This window comes from Phycodurus eques, chromosome 7, assembly GCF_024500275.1.
Source record: "Phycodurus eques isolate BA_2022a chromosome 7, UOR_Pequ_1.1, whole genome shotgun sequence".
NCBI classification, from domain to species: Eukaryota; Metazoa; Chordata; class Actinopteri; order Syngnathiformes; family Syngnathidae; genus Phycodurus; species Phycodurus eques.
In genome coordinates this window covers 31,085,871-31,113,435 of record NC_084531.1, presented here as the reverse complement: position 1 = coordinate 31,113,435, position 27,565 = coordinate 31,085,871, and the positions used below count along the sequence as shown (strand labels likewise).

At 47.2% G+C, this 27,565-nt stretch overlaps 2 protein-coding genes across 2 annotated transcripts; one reads left to right on the top strand and one right to left on the bottom strand.

Moving 5' to 3' along the window:
• Positions 1-681: 681 nt before the first annotated feature.
• Positions 682-16,005, bottom strand: shkbp1 (SH3KBP1 binding protein 1). Its single transcript, XM_061682203.1, has 17 exons — positions 15,855-16,005; positions 15,240-15,293; positions 14,884-14,929; positions 14,670-14,802; positions 13,749-13,829; positions 12,130-12,294; positions 11,961-12,051; positions 9,403-9,581; positions 9,210-9,325; positions 8,475-8,562; positions 6,619-6,735; positions 5,744-5,914; positions 5,507-5,662; positions 4,839-4,935; positions 2,188-2,372; positions 2,024-2,126; positions 682-1,928 (listed from the first exon to the last, which is right to left on the bottom strand). The coding sequence occupies exons 1-17, from the start codon at positions 15,908-15,910 to the stop codon at positions 1,196-1,198; spliced, it is 2,571 nt and encodes an 856-aa protein (XP_061538187.1). The 5' UTR covers positions 15,911-16,005; the 3' UTR covers positions 682-1,195.
• Positions 16,006-18,542: 2,537 nt separating this feature from the next.
• LOC133405377 (P2Y purinoceptor 14) lies at positions 18,543-26,394 on the top strand. Its single transcript, XM_061682253.1, has 2 exons — positions 18,543-18,597; positions 25,385-26,394. Exon 2 carries the CDS (start codon positions 25,387-25,389, stop codon positions 26,392-26,394), a length of 1,008 nt encoding a protein of 335 aa, XP_061538237.1. The 5' UTR covers positions 18,543-18,597; positions 25,385-25,386.
• The last annotated feature ends 1,171 nt before the right edge of the window (positions 26,395-27,565 follow it).

The window sequence follows — 27,565 nt, the reverse complement described above, 5'->3', positions numbered from 1 at the left end:
CTGAGTTACATCAGTCAGTCAACATTCTGCTGCGATGGAAGGTTTTTCTTTTTACAATACACGAGCAAAATAAAAAGATACTGTTATTCATATCAATTGATTGTTACATTTAGGTCTGACTTAAAGGAAAGAGTTGTGCATGTTATTATTAGAATGTTGTGTTAGTCGTACTATTGAATGATGTAGTTCTTGTGTTTAGTGAATAATACAGAAGATAACAAAATACCGCCAAAAATTGCAATCACAATATTGGTCAAAATTTGTTATTTTCCCAAATTAGATTTTTCCCAAATCATTCAGCCCAACATTAAACAATGGCAAAAATTTGGATTTGGATTGACAGGTACTTTTAAATGAAATGAACATCCATCCATCCATTTTCAACACCGCTTATCCAGGTTAGGGTCGCAGGACGCCGGAGCCTATCCCAGCTGACTTCGGGCAAAAGGCGGACTACGCCCTGAACTGGTCGCCAGTCAGTCGCAGGGCACATAGAGACGCGGACAACCGTTCGCACTCACATTCACACCGTCACTGAGTGGGAACTGAAACCACGCTGCCCGCACCAAAGTCAGGCGAGTGGACCGCTACACCATCAGTGACCGTGAAATGGACATTATGATGAATAATCTGTTCTTCAATGACTTTTTTGCGCAAAAAAAAAAAAAAAAAAGCTCTCACTTAGTCTCAGGAATCCTTATTTTATTTATTGTTCTTACAATGACAATAAAGAGAAAGTCTATTATTTACAAAATGATGTCCAAATGATAAACACGTGTAGGAATGAGAGAAAACAGACTGGTGTTGTTTTGGTGAGCTGAACAAAACATTGCGACGTTCAAAAGCTCGATGCTCCCTAGCGCCCCCTGTCACACAGATAGAAGCTCATTGCTTCCAGTTAGCCGTCACAAGGGGGAGGGGCCATTCGAGGAATAGGATATTTGATTGACAGGCAGCTTTGGCGACAAGTTTTTTTTTTTTGCTGGCTTGTTGACGTGGTAACCATGGCAATCCAGGACAAGAAGCGGCAACCCAGCGGCACTTCCTGTCACATGGGCCTTCAGCAGCTGGCGAGACGCTCGTGTCGGGTATGCGTCTGAAGGTTTGGCGTGTGCATGTGGAAATTTGTGTGCGTGTGTTTAGTGCGATTGCGCGTGTACCTGCAGGTGGAGGTTCCTGCCCGTCACTTCGCCCGTCAGAAGCTGGTTTCGTTCATGTGCGCTTTGGGGCCAGTCGTCGGGGCCGCGGCGGAGGCGCTGTCCGCACCGGGCGGGCTTTCGGGCGACGGGGCGGCGTCCGACGACGGAGAAGCGACGGGGGACACGGGGGCGGCGTTGCGGCGACCCGAGGCGGCCGTCTGCGAGCGCGTCGGGCCGGTAGACCCCGAGGCCGCGCCGGCGGGGGAAGTCGGCGCGGCGGGGGTCCCGCCTTGCGGCGACGGCGTCAGGGACGAAGGCGCCCCGGAGTGGGGGCGCCGGGGGGCGGGCGTCCTCAGGCCGAAGCGCGCCTCTAGCTCACTGCACACGGCCAGACTGCGCCTCCCGCTCTCGGCACCACCCACCCCCGTCTCGGACCCCTTGGCCAGCTCCTGGCAACGCTCCACGAAACTCCCCCTGCGCGCCCACCCGCATTCGCGCTCACCTAAACCTCCCCCGCGGGCCCACCCGCACTCCGCCTGCCGACGGAGGCGCGGGCTTGAACCCGACAGGCGCTGAGGTCCGTAGGCGGCGAAGGCGAAGGAGGGCGGCGGTCCCGAGGATGGGACGGACTTGGCGATGGGGGCGGAGGGCGGCGCCTGGCGAGGAAGCCCGCCGCAGAGAGAAGAGGACCCACCCCCTGCTTCTACTCTTCCTCCTCCTCCTCCTCCTCCTCTTCCAGAAGAGCAAATACGATCTGCTCGGAGGCCTTCACACAAACTTGAAGAAAGACTACACGCACACGCACAGAAAGACACCACATGAACGACATCCTCATCATCAGTGTGTGTATGAAACTCAGACTGTGTGTGTGTGTGTGTGTGTACCTGCATGTGGAGGTCCTGGGCGTGCTGTCAGGAGTTCTGGTGAGAGCGAGGTCACATTGGTCCAAAAGCTCCAGCAGCTCCTCCTCCGTTGGCCCGCCCAGTGCTGCAAGACATCCAATCAGAGCTCAGTCCGCCAGGCGGTGGCGGCCGGCCGCGCGTCTCACCTCGGATGTCCACCTTTCCCGCGATCTCCATGGCGGTGGTGAGGTCCCACATCTGGATGCTTCCGTTGGCGTGGCCGCTGAACAGGTAGCGCCGTGGACGCGAGCCGATCCGACTCGAACCCTCGCACTCGTGCACCACGAACGCCGTGATGGGCGTGCCGTCCACCGAGCGAACCTCGCACACCCTGACACGCGCGCACGCACACACTGTTAGGGTCACCGTAGAAGGCGGGACTCACACCTCCGCACTTCACACAAAACAGCAACGCTAGCGGTGCATTAGCTAACACACACAAACAACACGCAGAATAGGGCCGGGCGATGAATGATGGAAGGAAATGTAATCGCGGTTTCGATTACAGCTTCTCCCGATCATGAAAACATTATAGTCAAAGAAAAAGTGCCGAATGGTGCTGTTAGATATATTGTAGAAGTTATCATTTATTTGCTTAGCTTGCATTAGTATTATGGACAATGTTTCGAAAGAAAGATGTCTCGCCTTCAAGAAGATGACTCAGCAGGAATCATCTGAGAGAAGGACGTGGCCGGGACGTGGCAGGTGCCATGTTTTCACCTTGAAACCCTACCCTTAGTGTGTTGTGTCTTGTAGCTTAGTACGTTATGTCTTGTAAACTTAGAAACCTCCCTATTTTCAAATAAATGCAGGAGCGACGGGAGAGATTGTTTAGAGCGTGTTGAGAGGCTGTAATCTGAACAATCTCCCATGCGCCCTCCTCATGAGTAAAATGAGCAACGTCTTCATTCCTTTTGTGTTTATTCATTATAATGTTTGGTGAGATAAATCCAACAGGTGCGCTGTCTCCAAGTTCCTGCATCATGAAAGCACCCTGAAGGCAGCACGTGACCTTTGTTCTTCTGCCCTCCCTGAGGTGCTTGAAGCGGTTTATGGGCTTCATGCCCAAGATTTGCGCTTCAAAGGACAAATCCACCGCACCCACTTCCGGCCCGTCTATTTGCGGGCCAAATGGGAGCGTTCTGTACGAGATCACCTCGGTTTGCGCTGAACGACGAAAGTCGTATCACCAATCGATGTGCTGCATGTAGGCGGTGACGTGATCCAACTTTTAACTCCCTCGCAGAAACCATTTTATGGTGGTTAGGCTTAGGTTGGTGATTTTTCTCCGGTCCGACCAGACCGGGCCGGGCCCGATTATCGCATGCGGTCGCTAAGAGAACGGTCCAACAGGACGGGTCTGCGGGGAGGCGGGACAAGAAGAAAGAGTCCAGGCAGCGGGGAAAACAGTGGGCATGCGGGACCGTGGGGTTAACCGGAGCGAGACTCCGCAGGAACAACGGGCGCACGGCACGCGCTCGCAGCACGGAGTCGCGGGCGTTCGGGCGCTCCGTCGCACTGTTGGTCAACGTCTAGGAACAATTAAAGGACCACGTCAAACTTGTCACACAACAACAATTCAGACACGCCAGACGTTTTGTGTCGTGGTCGTAAAGGTTTCAAACGATCGGCAGCGACAACGAACGTTTGTCTGCCGGGTCCAAATTGGGTGACAGTCTGAGCTTGCTAAAATCTGTGAAAAACAGGTTATATTGATAAAGTTCAACTGCGACTTTCTTCTTCTACTCATTTTATCTTAAGTGTACACCCCCATGCATGCACCACACTGCCCCTATGAGGTCAAGGCCTGCACAGCAGGAACATCAGGTATGAGTCCTCAAGCAATTTAAAGTGACTAATCGTGTGATAATCTGGGACAGTGACACTTGTGCAAATGATGCAGTGTTCTCAAGCACAAAAGTGGCCAGCAGTACTCAACGCAGACTCGCAAATAGTGCCAAAGCTACAATAGAAAGTGCACAAATAATGTAATCATGTCCCAACAGAAATGTGCAAAATTCGCAACATGTCACAATGGAATTGTAAGTCAACTGTTTGAGAAGTGAATGGCAAGAGGGAAGAAGCTGTTGGAATGTCTGCTGGGTTTAGTTTGCATCGATCGACATCGCCCACCTGAGCGAAGGAGACGGAAGAGCCGGTGACCGGGATGCGGAGGCTCCGAGAGGATTTTGCACTGCTCGTCTTAGTTCTGGCAGCGCGCAAGTCCTCAAGAGCGGGCAGAGGTGTACCGATCATTTTGTTGGCGGTCCTAACTCTCCGTTGCAGTCGGTGTTTGTTCTTCTTTATTTTTATTTATTGTTTTTTGGTATTGGTATTACTTTATTACATTATTATTTTGTTACTAATGGATCTTCTGGTTGTTCTTTGAAGTTATATTTATATATAAGTAGAGTGTTGGTAGTTGAATAAATACTAGGTTTTGAAATCAATGAATGTTTATGAATTGTGATTTCAATATCAATCAAAAATAATCGTGATTATTTTTCTTCACATAATCACCCAGCCCTAACACAAAGACAGACAAACACACCAAAACATATACACACACACACACACACACAGACATACTGTACACACACAGACCGACAGAAACACACAACAGACACACTTCCACAAACAGACTTTTGCACAAATGGACATGCATACACATACACACACACACACACACACACACACTACACAGAATGTCCACCGACTTGTACACGCACAAACATGCATACCATCTCCACATTACACACACACATGCACTAACAAACACAGAGACATACACACACACCTCTTCCCGTTGGACGACAGCCTGACATAGAGTTTGTCGGTATCCGGGACCACTCTCTGGATGAACACCTGCTGGTCGTCTCTCTCTCCATACGGCCCTGACAACACGACACGACACGACACGACACGACAGGTGAGCGAGCGCGCTCAGCACTGGAACTTCTCAATGTGCGCCGCGTAGTGCGGTGCTGTTGGAAGGTGCGCCGAGTTGAGGTTGTGTCAATACAGCGGTGCCTTGAATTGAACTGCGAGTTCAATTCATGCTCATTACAAAAGAGTTTTAGCTTGATTTACAGTACAGTACTGTAGTTAGAAACATCACCGCAATGAATTCAAGCACGTGAATGTGAGGAACGGTGCAAATGGTTAAACCAGAAAATCACCCGCTCACACAATGCCGCGTGTGCTTTTCACACCGCTCAAGCAGGGCGTGCCCAATAGGTGCGTGGATGGTGACCTCATGTGGACAAATAAAATACCTGCACCTCTCTCAAAAGTGCAGTTTCACAGTTTGGCATGGGAATGCATATATGAAACGTGTATATATAGTAACATAAATGAATTAGTCGCTATAGTGTGGATTTCATTTAGTACAGGGTTTTTCTGGAACGTAACCCCTGCGATAAACGAGGGTTTAGCGTACTGTAGCGGCGGTGCAGCTATGCTAACCTATCTCTGTGCCGGCGCTGCAGCCTCCCTGCCCGTCCACTTCATCCAGGCTGAGGATCTTGAAGGAGGTGAGCGGCGTGGATCCCGGCTGAGTGGAGATCATCCCCCGGAAGCGGGTCACGGTCCACGTGCGGACGTGGTTGTTGTCGGCGCACACTGGCGGGCGGGACAACGGCGTTAGCGAGGAACTGGTCGGGGGAATGACAACGGGGGCTTCCGGCAGCGAGCGGACATTACCTGAGATGAGGTGCTTCTCGGAAAGCATGATCTTGGTGACGGGGCTGCGGTGCACCGAGAAGGTCTGGAAGAGTTGCGGGCCCGAGCCCACCGTCTCCGGGTGCTGCACGATCACGCGCACAGCTCCCGAACTGGTTCCGTACGCAATCTCGATCCAGTTGCCGCTGTCGCCTGATGACCAGAACATACGCACATGTGAGATGATGTTAAGGTCCAGGAGAAGCCATTTGAGCATTTGTTCCAGATCATAGGTATCCAGCTTAAGGTCCATGTACTTGTAGTAGGATCTTTGTCCTCACTAAAAAGCTAGCTCAGGACAACAGTAGAACGAGGGCACACTTGTAGAACTTACTATTAACATTCCCTCCCCCCCCCCCACAACTGCCTTCAACTACTCTATGACATCTGCACCGGGGCGCTCCAAGGATATATCCTCTCTCCGCCGCGCTTCTCTCTATACACGAATTACTGCACCTCAACGCACCCGGCTGTCAAACCCCTGAAGTTTACAGACAACACCACACGCTGGAGAGACGCCCGTCTCTCAACGGGCCTGGGAACGCCTCGGGATTCCCCTGGAAAAGCCGGAGAGGGAACTCTAGGCTTCCCTGCTTAAGCTGCTGACCCCGCGACCCGACCCGGGATAAGCGGAAGAAAATTGATGGATGGATGGATGGATAGATGGACAGTAGGCCCAAAGTGGCACTAGTAGTGGGAAAAAAACATTACAACTAAGTCGTTCTATTGGTAACCGTCTTATTAGTGAGGACAAAGAGCATACTAATATACGCGCGTGCCTTAAGCTGCATACGGAGAATATTGGGGGGAAAAATGCTCAAAGGGCTTCCATACACAGCTGTTCCAAGGGTCCATACTGGTTTTGGGTGTGAGGTAAACGCTGAGTGCGGTGATGGCGTCCTCAGTAGGATCTCGATAAAGTTCTGTCACCAGCAGATCGTTGTCCTTCATCCTCAGAGGAAACTTCTGAACGTCTGAAATAACAAATCACATGTACACTCTCTCTGCCTCTGATAACCCCCGAATCAAGTTCAGCTATTCTAGTAGGCTTTTTCTGAAACTTTTTAGTCACATTTTAGAGCAAAAGCCTTGGTCTGCAGATCTATGTATGATCTGATCATTGGTCTATGTATGTATGATGTGTGTACAGTGCTGTGAAAAAGTATTTACCCCCTTCTACAATTCTTATGTTATGCAGTGTTTCCCCACTTTAATGCTTAAGATCATCAAAAAAATGTAAATAGAGTAATATAACCAAAGTGAACTTAAAATGCCATTTGTAAATGGGGAAAACTATTGAAAGTTACCTGGCCCTGTGTGAAAGTGTAATGGCCCCCTAAACCTAATAACTGGTTGGGCCAACCTCAGCTACAAGTGAAATCAAGCGTTTTGCAGAACTGGCAATGAGTCTTTCACATCACGGTGGAGATATTTTAGCCCACTTTTCCATGCAGAATTGGTTTAATTAAGCAAAAAGAGAGTATTTCGGTGCATGAATAGCCTTTTTAAGGTCATCCCACAGCATTTCAATTGGATTCAAGTCCGGAATTTGACCAAGCCACTCCAAAACATTCATTTTTGTTCCCCCATTTCAAGTACGCTTCAGCTTGAGGTCACCAACTGATGACCAAACATTCTCCTTCAGGATTTTCTGGTAAAGAGCAGAATTCACGGTTCGATCAATTACAGAAAGTGGTCCAGGTCCTGAAGGAGGAAAGCGGCCCCAGACCATCACACTAACACCACCATGTTTGACTGTTGGTAGGAGGTTCTTTTTCTGAAATCCTGTGTTACATTTACGCCAGATGTAACGAGACACACACACACCTTTCAAAAAGTTCCACTTTCGTCTCGTCAGTCCGTAGAATATTGTCTCAAAAGTCTTGGCAATCATTCAGATGTTTTTTTTTTTTCTTCTTTCAAATTGTTACTCCTTGTGCTTTTCCAAAATAACAGTCCAACAAATGAAATATCCAATTTGATTATTTGAAAACTATCTATCGAAGCGGTAAGCGAGTGCACTGGCACGTTAGGACTGTGGCGTTTTAGCTGCCGTGTCTTTTGACTTTAGAAGGTCTTACTTGAACCAGGATCTCTTGCGGTACCTTGGCCACAGGTCATTCCCAGCCGGGGCGGTTTTGCCCTCATCGTCGGGGCCATAAATCCTGGTGGACCGGACTGAGCTGCCCCCGATTCCAGCTAGCCTGCTGCTACTTAGCCCGCTGGCTAGCTACCTACCTTCCCTAGTTGGATCAACTTTATTATTTATTTATTATTATTTATTTATTGGTATTTTATTCTTTGTCTCATTTTGACACAAATGCAAAAATACAGAGTCTGGATTCATTTTTTTCATTGGAATTCGCAAATCAATCCAAATCCCCGCTGATTTGTTTTTAGCACGAATAACCACATGGGTCAGATTTGAAAAAATTGGAATTGTACTGTTCATATTGACATGAAATTATTTGTATTTTTTTAAATAAAAAAAATCAGATACACATCACGTTGGGCAAAAATAATCGTCGTCGACTGGTTAGCACATCTGCCTCACAGTTCTGAGGACCGCGGTTCAAATCCCGGCCCCGCCTGTGAAGCAAGCTCTTTTTGGAACGCTTTCCAAAAAAGGTGATTAGGCACAGTTAAGTCATGATTCAACAAGGGGGCAAAAACGTTTTCATGGCACTGTAAGTATGAAGTGTGAGTTAGATACCAATGTAGGAGATGGATCCGTTGTTGCATCCGAGGATGAGGAAAGAGCCGGCCGTTTCGTAGCTGCTGATGGGAACAACATCTTGGTTCTGCAAAGGTGACAACAAAACATACAATTATTTCACGCATTCATGTTGAAGTCATTCACTGCTGTGGACGTTTCCAATTAGTCAACTGGAATCCAAAGGGTTACTGTCGCCGACGTTTATATTTGTCAAGTGCATTTTTAAATGGACAGGTGTGGAAGAGGGTCTCACCCAGCTTGTGTGTGAAATTCAGGTTTACTGTAATGACCGACATATCCCTGTAGACGGCGCCGTTGCATCGCTTTGCATTTGAGATCAGCGCTACTATCTTTTCGTAGAAGATAAAGATTGTGTGCAGAATCTCACATCCATTTTGATGGAGAGAATTTTTGTTGTTTCATTGTTCAAGGTGCCACAAACTCAAAAATTTGCGTCAAAGTCACTGTTGCGCTTGACATGTTTTCTCTGCTTTTTGGACAGAAACTGGTGTTTTTGTTGAAATCAAGCCATGTTCTACTGCTGATTACTAAAGAATGGATAGAAAAGATCGAAACAAATAGTATTTCCCTGGTGAAAGAGGTGAGTCTACTCTTTCTTTTGGCGCTCATATTGTCACAGAACGCAATATTGTGAGGGATCAGTCGAAAAGCTTTAAAACGGCTGGCAGTGAATGAGTTAAGGGCAGTTCTTAATGTTGTGCGTCTGCCCACCTGCCAGTGTTTGGTGACGGCATTCCACACGCCGACCTTCCCGGCGTGACTGGTGGCGATCAGCTGGCTACCAACAAAGAAGAGAGCCTCCACCGGCACATTGAGGCTGAAAACGCCTGAAAACACACCAGCCCGACGTCACGGCCAGTTTCACCGGCGAATCGATCGCGGGGAAGGGACAGGTCGTCCGCACCGATCTCGTTCCCGTTGCCGTCGGGGCAGACGGACCAAAGGATGATCTCCGTTCCCGAGGCCACGGCCACCATCTTGTCGTTGTCCCCCATCACCTTGGCGTTGAGCGCTACCCGGTCGATGAGCCAGTCCAGGCGAGGAGAGGTGAAGACCTGCTGCCACCCGGTGGACTCCTTCACCCTGACGCACACAAGCCAGGGAAGCAAATCGATCAATTACATAGATGACAGATAAGATACTGTACTTTATTCATCCAAAAGGGAAATTCCCAGTAGTCTTCACAATGAAAACAACAAGGCCAAGCAGACATGCCCAACTACTAATAATGTAATATATTTTAAAAATGTATTAAACATGGCACCTATTCAAATCCTGTTTCTTTTTAAACAAGAATAAAATCAGCGGTGCGACAGTCAATTAATCGATTAAATCAAGATGATCAAATAATCGAAAACTATTTTGATAATCGATTATTTGTCCAAATCCTCTGATCTTAGCCTCTCGACAATAAATATTCTCCCATTTCCTCCATGTAAGCAGACTAATTATTTTAGTTTCACCAAAATAAGGCTACGCTCACACTGTCGGTCAGATCCGATGTTTTCATGTCAACGTGAACAGTAGAATTCGGATTCTTTTCATATCCAACCCAGGCATCTTTCGTATGTGAATATAAATTGCCTGTGTGTCCCAGGCAAGTGCAGTCTGGACGTGCACGTCATGCTCACCTCACCTCGACGTCCTTAAAAGGCGACAAACGTCACAATTGTTCGACAAAACAGACACGCCACAGCGGACGTAGGAGCAGAAAACAGTCAGATGTGGAAAGAAGATGCTTTCAAACTTCTTCCTGCATTTTGTCTATTTTCGACAATTAGCTCAGTTGTAGCAAGCCAGTCCAGAGTTTCATCGTCCAGGCTGCTAAGAGCTACATCGCCGTTTGCTGGCTAATGCTCGAGGCAACCGGCGACGACGTGTTCCACTGTCGCGAGGCCCCACCTCTTCATCCACGTACAACTGATAAATGGATGAAAATATTGGCCACGGTTGCACAAAATCCTCAAAATTGTCGTCATTGTCGTGACGAGACCTACGCAAGGGCGGGGCCATATTCGCATCGGAGAACACGGCGCCTCGTGTTTGTGCGCATGTGCAACGCGACGCCCCGCTTTGAGGGCGAGCGTGTGGTCACGGACTGGTTCCGTCCACAACTTAAAGTTGAACTCAATTTTCATGTTTTGGTTCTACATACCTGTACATGAAATATGTTTGAAGTGCTGAAAATGTGTAAAGACTGAGAACATTTACAACCCCAATTCCAATGAAGTAGGGACGTTTTGTTAAACATAAATACAAACAGAATAGAATGATTTGCAAATCATGTTCCACCTATATTTCATGTTCAAACTGATCAACTGGATTGTTTTGAGCAAATAATCATGAACTTGGAATTTGATGGCTGCGACACGTTGAGAGAGGTGGCAAAAAGGAGTGAGAAAGTTGAGCAATGCTCATCAAACACCTGTTTGGAACATCCCGCAGGTGAACAGGCCAATTGGGAACAGGCGGGTGCCATGATTGCTTCCCTGAATTGCTCAGTCGTTCACAAGCAAAGATGGGGCGAGGTTCACCTCTTTGTCAACAAGTGCGTGGGAAAATAGTCGAACCCTTTAAGGACAATGTTACATACAATACTAAGTTCATGATTATTTGCTAAAACCAATACAATTAATCAGTTTGAAATATATTCTCTTTGTAGTGTATTCAATCAAATACAAGTTGAACATGATTTGCAAATCATTGTATTCTGTTTTTAGTTATGTTAAACACAATGTCCCAACTTCATTGGAATTGGGGTTGTAGAACTGAATTGTTGAGAAACAGCTTAAAATTCTTTTTCATCATCTCAGTTGGCCGGACTTTTTGGGCGGGGCTAAAAACTCGCCCCGTGACGACGGCGTATACTTTCGAGCACGAGGTCCTCCGCCACTGTCTAAACACCAAGCGTCCTTATTCCATGCAGCGGCCATTCGTCGGAATTGCCACATCCGGACCGGTGTAGCTTCAATTCAGTAAATGTACAACCTACTTCCGCATTTGGCAAACCTCCTCGCTCGAGTGAACGGGGAAGGGGACCCTTTCAAATCACCCGTCACAACTTTAAACATCAAAGATTTTTCCTAAGCAAGTTCGGCTTCAAACAACCACGTCATCAATCCAAGTTATGCTCGTTTAGCAACGCGTACACAGGAAGTCAGCTATTCCGTGTTGGTCACGTGACGCTCTGCATATAGCGGATTGGCCAAACTATCTCCAAAACTTGAAAAAATACATCTTCCCTGAATGAGCGCCGTCTTTTTAACCGATAAATCAATTCAAATTAGTTGCGTCTCCGAGTGTCGGTCGTAGTCCGGATTTGAACCGCAAACTTTAGAAATGTGGGGCAGATTTGCTAACCACTTGTACACCCCACTGCCTAAAGGTGAAGCCTGTCACAGATGTGTCACGAAGACACCAGGGAACCGTTGAGTTCATTTCAGTGGAATGAGTTTTGTGTACCTGTAACACGCCACAAACTGAGAGTACGCCACCGCGATCCAGTTGTGATGCCCACAGACGATTCGAACCAAGCCGGGATCCGATGAAGGTCCTACACACGCAAAGTGCAAGGTGGTATCTATTTGGTGTGTGTGTGTGTGTGTGTGTGTGTGTGCGCGCGCTTCCCGACCTCCAGACACCCTCTCCTCCGCCTTGGGCATCATCCCCGAGTTCCCCAGGTTAGGCGGCATGGTGTTGCTGCGTCGGACCGGCGCTCTCTCGCCGATCGCCGCTCGACCCGCCATGAAATGCGACCCGGCCACGCTGTGACGGTTGCGGCGCTTGGCGGGGTGCACTGCGACACAAACAGGAAGCCGGCAATGCAGCCAGATGACAGCCCTCAGGCGCGTTGATGCCAACTTGGCACTTTTGTTGCGATAAAACGTACAAAATTTCAATCTGCACACACTTCTCGTCATGGCTGACCAGTTCCTTCCGCACTGAAGCATGGCATCGATCCGGTTGTATCATAATAGGCTTACACAAATGTATCTAACCGAACTATTTTCACTTGTTATTGTCTAAACAACTTCCAGACTTTCAATCTTGAGGCGACATGATGCCGTTCGGCTCCCGCAGAGTGAGGGAAGTTTTACCACACGTCAGAAAATTTAATTTTAATTTTTTAAAATTTTGTAGTATTTATATTATATATATTATTATATATATATTTTTTAGTATTTATATATATATATATATATATATTTTTTTTTAAATAATAATGACTGATTATATTTGGACATAAGATCATCGCCTGCCACCGTGGGGGGACTTAGGTTCAAGACCCGACCGGACCATCCGCCGACATCCCCCGGACTCACGGCTGCGGTGTCGTTGAGCGAGACGCCGATACCCCGAAATGCTCGCCGGGCGCTTCGGCCGCCCCCTGCTCCAGTGCGTTGCACTAACGTGTGTATGTGTTCGCTGTGATGGGTTCAATGCAGAGAACAAATTTTATGTGCATGCATGCGTGTTCATGACAATAAAAGATGATTCTTCTTCTTCTAAACATTGGAAAACTATTTTTGTAAACGACTTCACAAAAAGGGAAAAAAAAAAATCACTTAAAATGGGTTGTACATATATGCTTACACACGTCTGTGTGTGTGTGTGTATGTGTGTATGTGAACATGTTTCTATGCACGTGTACAGTGGAACCCTCCTGATGGCGGGAGATGGCCGGACTGCGAATAGCGAAATCTGTGGATAATTGACGCCGTTTCTAAGTGCATTTTTGTAAAAAAAAAAAAAAAAAAAAAAAAAAAGAAAAATTCAATTTAACTGAAAAAATGTTTGCAGAAACACCGGTAAACCGCAACCCCAAATAAGAATAAGTTAAGAAAAAAAGTTGGAAAACAATTTGCGGACAGGTGAATGCGCGGGTGCCGAACCGTGAATATGTGGGGTCCACTGTATATACGCATATACGGATATATTTAAATGAGAGATATGTGGGTGTGGGTTTATATTAATGTTTTCTTCATGTGGATTTTGACATGACTGAAATTAATTTCAAAAACAAATTACAAAAATGTGATGAACAAACTTGAAATCGTTTTGTTGCTGGGATGGCCGATCAATTGGAGTAAGGCCACGATGTAAGTAATCTACGCAAGGTTCCACTAATTACGCAACGACATCGTCACGCGACAGCCACATCATTTAGCAACAACTTGAGCCGCTTTAAGCGACATCCCCAGAAAATGAGTTGGCAACATTGGCGGGACGAGCGTGTGCAGAGCAGATTACCCGGCGGCGGCAGGTAGCCGTTAAACAGGACGTTCCCGCAGGAGGAGCGGTCCAGCTCGTCACACAGCTGCAGCTTACGTACTGAACACACAACAGTGATGATGTCATGAGAACAGGGAAGCGACTTGCCCGAGTAAACACACACGTAAATGAACATTTGCAAAAAAACAGAAAGTAGTACTAGTAAATTATATTGCTATTGTACTTTTCCTAGATACAAATCCCAGTCCAATAAACTGTAGTGCTACCGGCGAGATCGCGGTTCATCGTTCGCGCCCCCGCAATATTGTGAACGTTCATATTTTATAGGATTTTTACAGTGTGCAGCAGGGACGTGCGGTCAGGGCAGGCAAGAGTACTGATTACATAAAACTATTTTCCATTTGCCTTCTCTGGTCTGTGCTTTTATTAGTCTTCTTTTTGAATCCAATTTTGAGTCCTAAACATTCATAAACATAAACAGTCATAAACATTTGCTGAATTTACATATTTCCTGTGCAAATACATGGGCGAGACGCAGAAGTGCGGTCGCAAGCGTCCAGCCTCACCTCAGATTGCGCAATTCCTCACTAAAAAAAGACCGAGCACAGAGAAAATGTGCCATCTATTGGTAAAATTACTGTATTACAACAGAAGAGGCTTGTTGGTTTCTCTTCACATCTCCAATATTACATTTTCAGACACTTGGTTTAAGCACTGATTTCCCATCGTCAGGCGAATGTATTGAATATTTGTGTGCCACATATTTAGTTTTGCTGATGGTATAAAACAACATCTAAAAGGCAGCCACACACTGCGCCATGCAGTCGTACCCGATTGGAATTTGATCTCAAATGAAATGTTCTTGAAGTGAAGTGCTTTCGAGTGTTCCTGAAACGAGAGACCGAATGTAGATGGGTCACGCAGCAACAAGGAGCTCACCGAGAGGCGTGATCCCGTAGAACTCGGCCTCGTGCATGAGCATGTGCACGCTGATGGAGCGCGGGTGCAGCTCTTTGGTCCGCAGGAAGTTGAGGATTGGAGCAAACAGAGAAGGATCTCTGTCGATGAAGATCTACGGCCAACGAGGAGGCGTTACTACGTGGCACGACCGCTAACGGAACGCTACTGAAAAGCTAACTGAACCTTCACTTACAGCTCCAGTTTCATCCTTCAAAGTGGAGATCCGCCCACTCAAAAGACTGAAAACAAACACACAAGCAGTTTTAATAGTGAATAACAGTTGTTCATCCCGACCCACCAAGCATTAACATTGACCTAGAGACCATATTTGACGCATTCATCATTCTGCATTCAGCTGTTTTTTCCTCACTCAAAGCGGTTAATAGTACATGGACACTGCATGAATTTATCTCATGAAATAATTGTTGAATTAAGTGATTATAAATAACAGCATACAATATTGGTAAAATAAACGGTTTTGCAGATAACGTAACAGTTTGTAAATTAACTGGTCAATAACAGTTTAACAAGTGTGTTTTGTTCTCCCACCTGGAGAAAAAGGAGTCAGGAACCCACGTGAGCGTCTGTCGGGAGGTGCTGAATCTAGAAAACAAACACACTCTTGAGACGAAAGTTGCGTTCACGTGCATTGTGTATATTTCACGACCCACTTGTGAGCGCCAGGATGGAAGTGCGTCGTCAATCTACTCAAACTGCTTGTATTAACGAAACAAATATAACATAAATCAACTATTAAGCGAACGTAGTCTCATCCAGTAGCACAAACGGTTAGTATGGCTCAAAGGAAACACAGTAAACATACTATCAAACGTGTGGTAGAATAGAGAATTGCTCGTTCGAGTTAACTGAGCGAGTGCAGTTAGCGTTCCGCACGACTCCAACCGCCACCTGACGTTCATTCTTGAGTCTTCAGAACTTACGCCAGTGTTTGTCTTGAGTCGTTTTTATTCTGCTTTTATTGACCTAAAAATCAAACTACGCGTTTAAAAGTCCCTAGCTGGAGGTCAAATATGTTAATTAAGTGATGGGACACTGCTGGGACGTTGACGCGTCCGAGCGACGACGGACGCCTGTTGATGCTAAATGCTAGCCGTGGTTAGCCGACAGTCGACAAAAAAAGAAAATCCAACATTTCCTCCTCACCTTTTCCCGCCCACGTTCAAGTGGATCAGGTCTCCGCTCCTCGCCGCGTTGGACATGGTCCCGACACTTTCCAACAAAAACAAGACTTCTAATCCATGTTTTGGGACACAATCAGATCAGTTTCCGTTCATGTGGTTCATCCACTTCCGCACTTGCGTGGAGGCTTCGGCGGGAGGGAAATCCTGAAGTGGATCAGCGACTCAAGCAGGACTCGGCGCAAAGAGACAATTTAGAGCAACATGCATACATTTTGTTCTTTTTGATACAATGCTGTGTGTTATGATTCTAGTTTTGGGTTAGGTTTGAGGGTCGCACATCTCCAAATGGAAGGCCACTGTTATAACATTTTTCTTTCCTGTGTGAAACATGTCAATGTTAAGTTCAAGAAATAAAAAGCCTATACCTCATGTCTTTTAACAGTCATTTGTATTCTTTGTTGAATACATTTTTTTAGAGGCGCATCCCGAGGTTTTATGGACGGGGGGGCTTAGCCCCGAGGTGATCACAGGATGTGAGCAAATGTAGTGCGCGAGCACAACATTTCCCAAAGACTGAGAAATTGCTTTTTCATATTTTTGGACAGATTTTAAAAGAATGCTGTACTGGGTAAAAGTTCAGTCACTGTGAGACTTGTACTGTTTTTTTCCCAGTCTGTATTTGAATGCAATACATAAACACAGGAGGTATGTTTACAGCATTAAGCACAAAAATAAGTACACTTTGGTACAGTATATGCAAGGTTTTATGCAGGAAAACATCACAGTCAGCCAAGCCCATTATTTTCAACTGAACAAAAAAAAATGCAAAGAATAATTTCCCTTCAAGGAGTTAACAATGTAATTCAAATCAAAGTAACAGCTGGAATCGTCAGCGACTTGGTGGGGGGGAGCATCAACGAATGCCATCTGAATTTAAGGGTGGCAAATCACTCCGCTGTGACTCAGATGCTGAAGCTGATGCAGATGCCGTCAACAGCCGGCTAGCTTCTCTCATTCCGTTTCAAACAGAGAACAGCTGACCACCTGAAAGGTTTCCTAGATAGAAAAAAAAGCAGCCTAACTCCTACCGAACAACATGAGCAGTGAGCTATGATTCAATGCGATAAAAATGAGGAATGTCAATGAGAATAGTGTGTTGCTATTAAGTGGTCGAAGTTAACGAATGTTCCGCGTATCCTGGTTTCAGCCAAGTACGACCCCAATTCCAATGAAGTTGGGACATTGTGTTAAACATCAATAAAAACAGAATGCAATGATTTGCAAATCATGTTCAACCTATATTTCATTGACACTGCATCAAAAACCGACATCAACGTGTAAATGATATCACCACATGGGCTCAGGAACACTTCAGAAAACCAATGTCAGTAAATACAGTTCGGTGTGACATCTGTAAGTGCAACTTGAAACTCGACTATGCAAAGCAAAAGTCATTTATCAACAACACCCTGAAACGCCGCCGGGTTCTCTGGGCCCGAACTCATTGAAGATGGACTGCTGCAAAGCGGAAAAGTGTTCTGTGGTCCGACGAGTCCACATTTCAAATATTTTGGGAAATTGTGGATGTCGTGTCCTCCGGGCCAAAGAGGAAAAGAACCATCTGGACCGTTATGGACGCAAAGTTCAAAAGCCAGCATCTGTGATGGTATGGGGCTGTTTTAGTGCCAATGGCATGGGTCACTTACACATCTGTGAAGGCACCATTCATGCTGAAAGGTACATACGGGTTTTGGAGAAACATATGCTGCCATCCAAGCAACGTCTTTTTCATGGACGCCCCTGCTTATTTCAGCAAGACAATGCCAAACCACATTGTGCACGTGTTGCAACAGAGTGGCTTCGTAGTAAAAGAGTGGGAGACAAGAGGGGGGGGTGGGGGGGGGGCTGTATTTTTTTGTATTGTGTTGTTTCAACCAACTGTTGTATGGTAACAACATTTTCTATCTTGTTTACAAAGAGCACACGGTAAAAAACAGTCAAATTTTAGGGGTGCTGGGATTTAATTTCGGGCTGCTTCAGCCCCTCCCCTCAAAAAAAGTGCTACAGTGTAGGAAAAAAAAGTCATTTGTACAGAGGTGGCTGCGAGATGTTTAACTGCTGCTGCATCATCCATCCATCCATTTTCTGTACCGCTTATCCTCACTAGGGTCGCGGGCATTCTGGAGCCTATTCCAGCTATCTTCAAGTCCGGATTTGAACCCGCAACCTCAGAACTGTGAGGCGGATGTGCTAACCAGTCGTCCACCGTGCAGCCCTGCTGCGTCATATTATTATTACTATTCAGATTATTACGATTCAGTCACAGTCATTGTAGCCTAGCCAGCATCTTGTTGTGTTTGTTGTACATCGGCCATCCGCGAAGAAACGGCTTCCGAAGTCATCTTGTATGTTGTTCCTTTGGACCGCGTGTACAGAAGCGTTGAAACATCAAACATACTGTATTTGTAAGGTATGAAAAGCAAACAAACAGTGCAGTAGGTATATTTACTGTAGCTTTAAGCTTGTATGTGAGGAAGGCCGGGCAGTCCCGTGCGTGTGTGCGCGCGCGCGCGTGTTTGTGTGCGTGTGTCTGTCTGCAGATGTTGTTTCAGCAGAGATGCTCCACTTCCTGCTCGTGTCATGTGCTTGGCCTTTGCCGGACGCCACTTCCTGCCATTCTCCTGCGCAGCAAGGCAGCGTGGGTAGTGACAACATCAGTCCAGCAGTCGGTCTAGAACACTTCCCGTTATCTCCTCCGCAAAAAGGTAAAAGGACTTCAAAGCAGCCCATCACGGTGGTGGCGCATTGTTTGAAAGTAAACGTTTGGCTTGGCAAACGCCTCCAGTTTCAAGTCTTTGTCAATTCTCGGTCATCCTGGTCTTGGTAATCCGTTGAAACGTTGAATGGAGGCCACTATACACTTCTTGGTCAAATCGATACTGTAGATAGTGTTACCATTTTGAACAGGAATGAGGAATTTTAAACTTAATTCACCTTTTATACACAAGTTTGAAGTCAGAAATTATTCAAGCACAACTTTCAATCACTAAAACACAAGTTTGCCGTTGAGGATAATTTGACATTGTCATGAAAAACACAAGTTTGCCGTTGAGGATAAATTTCATGAGGTTGTCATGAAATAAAGGGAGTGTTGCGTCAGAAAGGGCGTCCGGCTTAAAACCTCGCCAAACAAATATCAGCATTCATCCAAAGAATTCCGTACCGGATCAGTCGCCGGGGCGGCGGTGGAGATTCAGCTACTGTGAGGTCGAAGACGAAGGAGAGGTGGAAAGCGGGTTCTTCGGCAGAAAGAAAAAGAGGAAAGCACAGAGCCTAGAACTGAATGTGGGGACTTTGAACGATCTCGGGAGTTGGTTGACATGATGATTAGGAGAATTGGAGAAAGGTTGATATATTGTGTGTCCAGGAGAGCAGGTGGACAGGCAGTAAGGCTCGAAGTTTAGGGGCAGAGTTGAAATGATTTGACCGCAGTGCTGGTGGGAAGAGAAATGGAGTCGGGGTTATTTTAAAAGAAGAGTTGGCTAAGAATGCCTTGGAGGTGAAAAGAGTATCAGATCGAGTGATGAGGCTGAAACTTGAAATTGAGGGTGTTGTGTGTCATGTGATTCGCGGCAATGCCCCACAGCCAGGATGTGACCGAGAGGTGAAAGAGAAATTCTGGAAGGAGCTAGACGAAGTAGTTCTGAGCATCGCAGACAGAGAGAGAGTCGTGATTGGTGCAGATTGTAATGGACATGGGCGATGAAGAAGTACGGCATCCAAGAAAGGAACTTGGTGGGACAGATGGTGGTAGACTTTGCAAAAAGGATGCAAATTGCTGTAGTGAACCTTTTTTTCCAGAAGCGGCAGGAACATAAAGTGACCTACAAGAGCGATGTTATCTGAAGGAGGTTACTGACTGTAAGGTAGTGGTAGGGGAGAGTGTGACTAGACGGCAAATAAAGACGACTCTGGTGGTGGGGAGGAAGATTAAGAAGAAAAAAGCAGAGCAAAGAACCATGCGGTGGAAGCTGAGACAGGACGAGTGTTGTGCGGCTTTTCGGGAAGAGGTGAGACAGGCTCTCGGTGGACGGGAGGAGCTTCCAGAAGACTGACCTACCACAGCCAAAGTGAACAGAGAAACAGACAGGAGAGTACTTTGTGTATCTTCTGGTAGGAAAAGGGAGAAGGAGACTTGGTGGTGGAACCTCAAAGTACAGCCGATCATACAAGGAAAGAGGTTTGCTAAGAAGAAGTGGGACTGAGGAGAGGTGACAAGATTACATGGAGATGCGACATAGGGCAAAGGTTGAGGTGGCAAAGGCCAAACGAGGCATATGTACGCCAGGTTGGACACTAAAGAAGGAGAAAAAGATCTTTACAGCTTGGCCAGACAGAGGGGTAGTGATGGGAAGGACGATTAAGCATCGAGATGGAAATGTGTGGACTGGTGCCAGTAGTCTGCCGGATAGATGGAAAAATACTTTGAGGAGTTGATGTATGAGGAAGAGTAGAAGAGGCAAGTGTGGTGGGCCAGATAGTAGCAATGATTAGTAAGGGGGAAGTTAGAAAGGAACTCAAGAGGATGAAAAATGGAAAGGCAGTTGGTCCTGATGGCATTCCTGTGGAGGTCTGGAAGCATCTAGGAGAGGTGGCTGTGGAGTTGTTTTTGACCAGCTTGTTCAATAGAATTCTAGCGGGTGAGAAGATGCCTGAGGAATGGAGGAAAAGTGTACTGCTGGTGCCCATTTTTAAGAACAAGGGCGATGTGCAGAGCTGTGGGAACTAGAGAGGAATAAAGTGGACGAGCCACACAATGAAGTTGTGGGAAAGAGTAGCGGAGACAGAAGTGAGTATTTGCGAGCAACAGTATGGTTTCATGCCTAGAAAGAGTTCCGCAGATGCATTATTTGCCTTGAGGATGTTGATGGCAAAGTACAGAGAAGGTCAGAAGGAGCTACGTGGTGTCTTTGTCGATCCAGAGTACACAGAGAGCAACTGCGGTACTGCATGCGGAAGTCTGGAGTGGCAGAGAAGCATGTTAGACTAGTACAGGACACGCATGAGGGGAGTAGAGCAGCGATGGGGTGTGCTGTAGGTGTGACAGAGGAGTTTAAGGTGGAGGTGGGAGTGCATCAGGGATCTGCTCTGAGCCCCTTCCTGTTTGCATTGGTGCAAAAGGAAAAGGATGATGTGCTGGGGCAAACACTAAGGAAAAGAAGTCAAGAAATAATAAAGTGCGATACTGTTTTTTTGTTGTTGGAAAATTGTAAACCGGAAAATTCTACAATAACAGACATAACCCTCGATGATGTCAGCATTTTCCCGCCCTCTGAATGGTCGGTCAGAGCAAAACATACAGCCAACACATCCATACGTTTAATAATCAACATCTGTGGTGAGTACGATGCATTTTATGGAAATGTTTGAAATTTGTGTCCAGTTTTTGTTGTGTTATTCCTCGACATGTATTGATCGTGAGCTGTTCCAGATGATGTACGACCAGCTCTTTTGGATGCCCCCCCTAAGTTGGATGCCCAGGGGCCACTGGCACCCCGTACGCCACTGCTTGCGTGCCACGTCCGTCTCGCAAATACAGATACTCGCGTGCCACGTAGTGTACATCGTGCATTTTGCATTTTGGTACGGCGCACTATTGATGGTTTGCATATTTGCGACCTGATAGTCGTAAGCCCCCGGTGAAGGCCCGCGTGCCAAATACGCAGCCCACCACTGCAATTTGCTCGCGTTTTTGACAACTTGTCTTTCTTCCTCTCTTCCTACAAATAATATAGACTTGATGTTGTAAAAAAAGCAACCAAAAAGCTTTATTGTCTGGAGGGTGGGAGGGAGGGAGGGAGGGAGGGAGATAGAGAGACGCCACACGGGGAGGGACACCGGACGCCGCAGAAAAAAAAGCAAACACGACAACACACAATGTGAAGAAGACACAAAGGTGGAGACGACACAAAGTGAAGAAACACAAGAAGAGCCATCTTAAAAAAACAACAACTCACCAAGACCTGCCGCTTACGTTCGTGTGGTGAGTAAACGCCTTCATGCATGCAAGACTTTACAAAGGAACATATCTTTATTTCTTATGTCACGAAAAGTTGATGTACCTTTATCAGGCTTCTCACCTTTTTCATAAGGGGATGTTGTACATTTCTGAGAAAGCTCGTCAGCAACCAGCGGGCTCGTTCGCTTTGGTTTGCGCCGTTATGCGTGTGAAATTAAAAAAAAAAAATCATATTTATTCATCAAAGAAGGGACTGAATGTTAAGACTGATAATGATGATAATGGAGTCCAAAAACCGAAAGTCACCGGACTACAAGCCACGTGGTACCTCACAAAATGGCCCCATAGGTAGATAGATGGAGCGATCGATCGATCTATGGATAGATTGATAGATTGAGTACTCACCGTTGATTAGTGGTGCAACGGTAAATCGAATAATTGACAATTGATCGATTATCAAATGAACACGTTTTTTGATCATGTTTAGAGACCTTGTTGAACTTTGCAGCCCGACTTTTGAGCCATACTTTCTTCGATCCGCGAGGGATACGGATCAATATTCCCATATAGGCAGTCAACGCTCGTATGAATAATATGGAAACAACCGACCAGCAAAATGATACCGAAAGATTTCAATGACTTTTCCGTCTCCTCTAAACAAGAATGACACCTTTTGCATTAAGATGTTGAATATTGCCATGTGGTAAGAAACAAAAATAGTCTCATTACGCTACCGCAATATTTGTACCAGTAGCGTATGAGATTGAAAGGTTTTTAGCCTTCTTGTGCCGTAAATCATATTTTCATATCCTGTAACAACAACAACAAAAAAGGACTTCAAGCACATCCTTGTCCTAAAGATACATTTCAAATGGGAATATTTGCTCACGTTGAACTGATTAAGATGTTGCATAATGCTACGTGCTAAGTCACAACAAGAGTCTCATTACGCTACAGCACCGGTGTCAAATTGGTGGCCCGGGGGCCGCATTCGGCCCGCCACATCGTTTTATGTGGCCCGCGAAACCAAATCCCGTGCATCCACTTCATGGTTCTTGTGTCAATAGCAAAATCGCAAATTGTCTTCACTTTTACAATGATTGAGATATTGCAAACATTTTGTTGGTTACCGATCCTCTCTGTCAAATAATTGAAATAATACTGCCGTCGAGCGAGCAGTTTTGACTGGCTTCTGATTTCAAAAGTAGCTATCCATCAATTTGCGAATATGTAATAACACGAGGCGATCATACATTCGTATGGGCTCACGGCCGTAACGACCCTCCGAGAGAAACCCTAACTCCGATGTGGCCCGTGACAAAAATGAGTTTGACACCCCTGCGCTACAGTAATATTTGGACCGTTAGCGTTTGAAATTTAACGGTGCAAATGGAAAGTGTTGTGCCGTAAATCCTATTTTCATAAAACAAAAACAAGTCTTCAAGCACATCCTTGTCCTCACGATACATCTAATATGTGAACATTTGCTCACATTAAACTGAATTTACGGATGCAACTTCCGTAGGAATCTGGACCGAACTCAGTTGTCTATGGTTCTGACCATTCGAACCGTTTTCAGGTTTTTTTTGTTTTGTTAGTTTTTTTCGAGTGGTGTCCTTAATGGGTCACGACACCTAGAAACAAAAAAAGGCACTCACCCATAGAAGGGGAAACGAGCTTCCGGGATGGATGGAATTGTGGAAACTATTTTAAGTGGGACTTGTCCAGCTGCTTCACGTCAAATCAGGAGCTGAGAAATAACAACGAAACACGATGGCCGCAATTCGCCGGCTCGGCACGAGGAGGAGTCCCGTGTTCCTTCGTACCGGAGCGATGTTTGTCCACCTGTGCGGTCGGCAGAAGAAGGAAGTGCGCGTTGGCCGGCCATCAATCGCACGTGTGCGCAGCAAACACTTCGCAAGTGTTTGTTCGACCCTGATTGAAGAGAAGAGAAGAGAAGAGAAGATAATGCTTCGCTGATCGCTCGAGGGGAAATCGAGCGTGAGAGCAGTATAAGGCCAAGCGGAAGAACAACAAAACGTCGTCGTGAACCTCCGCGCGGCGTGTGCGTTCATCCTATTTGGGGGTTTCGCCACTGAAGCATATAAGCAATCGTTCAGTTGTTTTGTTCAATGTACAAAGTAGCGCCCAAGTATTTGTTGGATTTGTTTTAGATATGCTTCAAAGGTTCATGCACATTTTGTAAGCCCATCAGACAATATCTGCATGTGAGGTGCAGGTACAATTCGAGGCCACGCGGGGTCGCCATTGTCACGTTCTCCACTCTCACGTTGAATGTGTTCGCCTTTGAAAGACGAGCCTGACCTGTTGAGCGAACGACGACGTGCAGTTTGTCGGCTGTTACAGTCACTGGCGAAAGCGTGACGCACTGTGTTGTGTCGAGTTGCGGCCTCACTTGACTGGCTAAGAATGTGTTCACTGTTTTTTGTTACAGCGCAGAAAATGGATGGATGGATTTACACTCTTCCCTCCTGGCTCGCACTTATTGCTACGTGAGTCCGCGGTGGGAAAATAATCACCTCAAAACCCCGAGCTAGAGCAAATAGTCCCATATAATTCTACCCCCAAAAAATCAGGGATGCACCGAACCCGTAGAAAGTCAACCGCAACATAGCGAGGGGCGAGTGTACACCTCCATAGTTCATGAAAATATGGATGACACGATCCTCTCGGGCATCCATGCGGGTCATTTTCCTATCATTTGATCAATAATGCGAAAGACATGAATTTCCTTTTGGAAACCAACTTGACTGATATATGTATTTCAATGATTGGCAGTTGTTTATAAGAAAAACAATTCCTGTCAAGTCCTATTTTTCAAACTTTCCATGCCAAAATGTCTTTTCCGTGAGGCGTGCCAAACGAAGTTTGATGCTTTGCGAATGACATTTTGGCATTTGTCTCCTCTTGCTTTTCCATACAAATGCGTCTGTCACAAATGTCACTGTCGCTGTCTTTACCGTGAATGGCACTGGACGGATCCTCATGACGTCGTTGCAATACACCAGGGGGATCTGCGACGAGGCAGCCATTTTGCATTCACACAAGTGTGGAGTCATCAAAGCGTCGGAACGATTGCACGTCTTTGGCGTCATTCCGACGGTATCAAGACAAGCGTGCCATGTCTCGAATTGGGATGGTTCGTCGGGATCCTTCATGCACTCGTGTCCGCCGAGGTTGGAGGGCAACACGTGCGAATTGCGCAACTCGCACCCTCTGCAGGCCGTATTTCAGCGGGCCGCCGCCATTCGCTCTGTCAACGAGGATGACCTTTACTACGCCTACAACTCTTGAAGTGCGGCCGTTTCGGGCAGGCAGGTACATTTAGCCATCAAAACCAGGCCGTCATCAAAATATTGCTCGATTCGATTTTTGTGTCTTTGCCGTTATCGATCGAAGGTTACGAAAACGCGTCGACGCGTTGGGAACAGCGAAAGGCAAGCAATGCTAAATGCTAGCGTTTGAGCGAGCGCATTTGACGCCGGCGTGCTCGTGTGTTGTTTTCTTTTCAGGGATGGATCCGCCTAACTCCTCCCATTTCCCCGGCAACCAATCAGACGTGAGCAGCGTGTTCACACGTCAGGTGCTCCCGTCGCTCTACTTCGTCATCTGCGCGGTGGGCGTGCCCCTCAACGGCGTGGCCGCCTGGATCTTCTTCCGGGTGCCCGGCGACTCCGCCCTGGTGGTGTACCTGAAGAACGTGGTGGTGGCCGACCTCCTGATGCTGGCCACCTTCCCCTTCCGGGTGGCGCTGCAGCTGGGGCTGGGCGGGTGGCGCCTGCGGGCGGTCACGTGCCGCTACACGTCGGTGCTCTTCTACTCGTCCATGTACGTGGGCATCCTCTTCATGGGCCTCATCAGCCTGGAGCGCTACGTCAAGATCGTCCGTCACGCCGGCTCGGGCGGGTCCGCGTGGGCCCGGCTCCTGCGGGACGCGGGCGCGGCCCGGATCCTGGCGCTGCTCGCCTGGAGCCTCCTCATCGCGTGCGCGCTACCCAACGCCGTGCTGACCAGCCGGCCGGCCGACGAGGAGACGTCCCGCCACTGCGTCAGGCTGAAGAGCCCGCTGGGGGTCCGGTGGCACCGGGGCTCCACCTTCTTCAGCGTGGGCCTGTTCTGGCTCACCCTGCTGGTTCTGGCTTTCTGTTACTCCTCCATCACGCGCCGCATCTACCGCTCGTACCGCCGCGTCAACCGCGACGGCAACGACGTGCGCCGCAAGTCCAACCGCAGCATCTTCTGCATCCTGGCCGTCTTCTTCGTCTGCTTCGTGCCCTACCACGTCTGCCGCGTGCCCTACACGCTCAGCCAGATGCCGGCGTCGGGTTTCGGCCGGGCCTCGCGCTTCCTGCTCTTCCAGGCCAAGGAGGCCACGCTCTTCCTGTCCGCCGTCAACGTCTGCCTGGACCCCGTCATCTACTTCCTCATGTGCCAGAAGTTCAGAGAGTCTCTGCTCGGCAAGATCTCGGGAGGGGACGGGACCGCCTCCCTCGCCGCCGCGCCGAGTCTCGGCAACATTTAGGAGCGCCCTCTGCCGGGGAACGTCTCGGGGAGCTCGGGCGACGAGAGAGGGAGCCGGGACGGAAGGGAACGTGAGAGGAACGCGAGAGGGACCGAGGAGATGAGGGGACACGAGAGGAAGCCAGGAACTCGGGCGACACGACAGGGACTGAGGAGGTGAGGAGGCGTGGGAGGAAGTCAGGCGACAAGGGAACATGAGAGGGACCGAGAAGATGAGGGGACACAAAAAAGAAGTGAGGAGATAAGGGGACATGCGAGGAAGTAAGGACGTAAGAGGGACCGAGGAGATGAGGGTGAAGGAGAGGGAACGAGGAGATGAGGGAACATCATAGGAAGTGAGGAGAGCAGACGAGCTAACATCTGAGAGGAGACAAATGAGCAGACGTCAGAGGAACGCAGGACATGAAGAAGCATGTCTAGGAGGCGAGGAGATGAGGGAACATGAGAGGTTTTGTGTCATCGCTCTCGTTTGTGTTTGGAAACGCAAATAAAGCGTTTGAAGCAATTGAAAACAAAGACCGAACCATCTCTTTTGTGCTTCATTCCGAATGGCACTCCTCGACTATTCGACATGTCTTCATACCGTCTCAAACTCCCGGCCCGCGGGCCAAATCTGGCCCGCCACGTCATTTCATGTGGCCCGCCCAAGCAAATCACCTGTGTCAACTTCCGTGATTATTGCGCAAATTCTCGTAAAATAACAAATAGCAGCGTTGAGACACTGTCAGCATTTTCAATAGTTGACTTTTGATTTCAAAACTAGGTGGCCATCAATTTGTTGTGCGTATGTAATAATGAGGTGACTAAACATTGATATGGTTTCACAGTCACTCTGAGGGAAACCGTGACTACAATGTGGCAAAAACGAGTTTGACACTCTGGAGGTCCAGCAACTCATCGATGATCAAATTAATAGGCAACTATTTTGAAAATCGGTCGATCATTTAGGAGAGCTTGTCCGACTTCAAATTGTCCAATTTCAGACTCTCAACAGGAAATATTCTCTGCTTTCCGTTGTCGTCCTTTTTGTGTTTTTTCAAAATAAGACTTTTGCAAACATCCGCTTTTCCTTTCGAAAACAATCTGATGGCTGTTACGGAGCGAGCAGGAAGTGAATCGGAATCAATTTATATTTTCTGCACCTTCAAATAATGTCCTGTATTTTCAGTCAA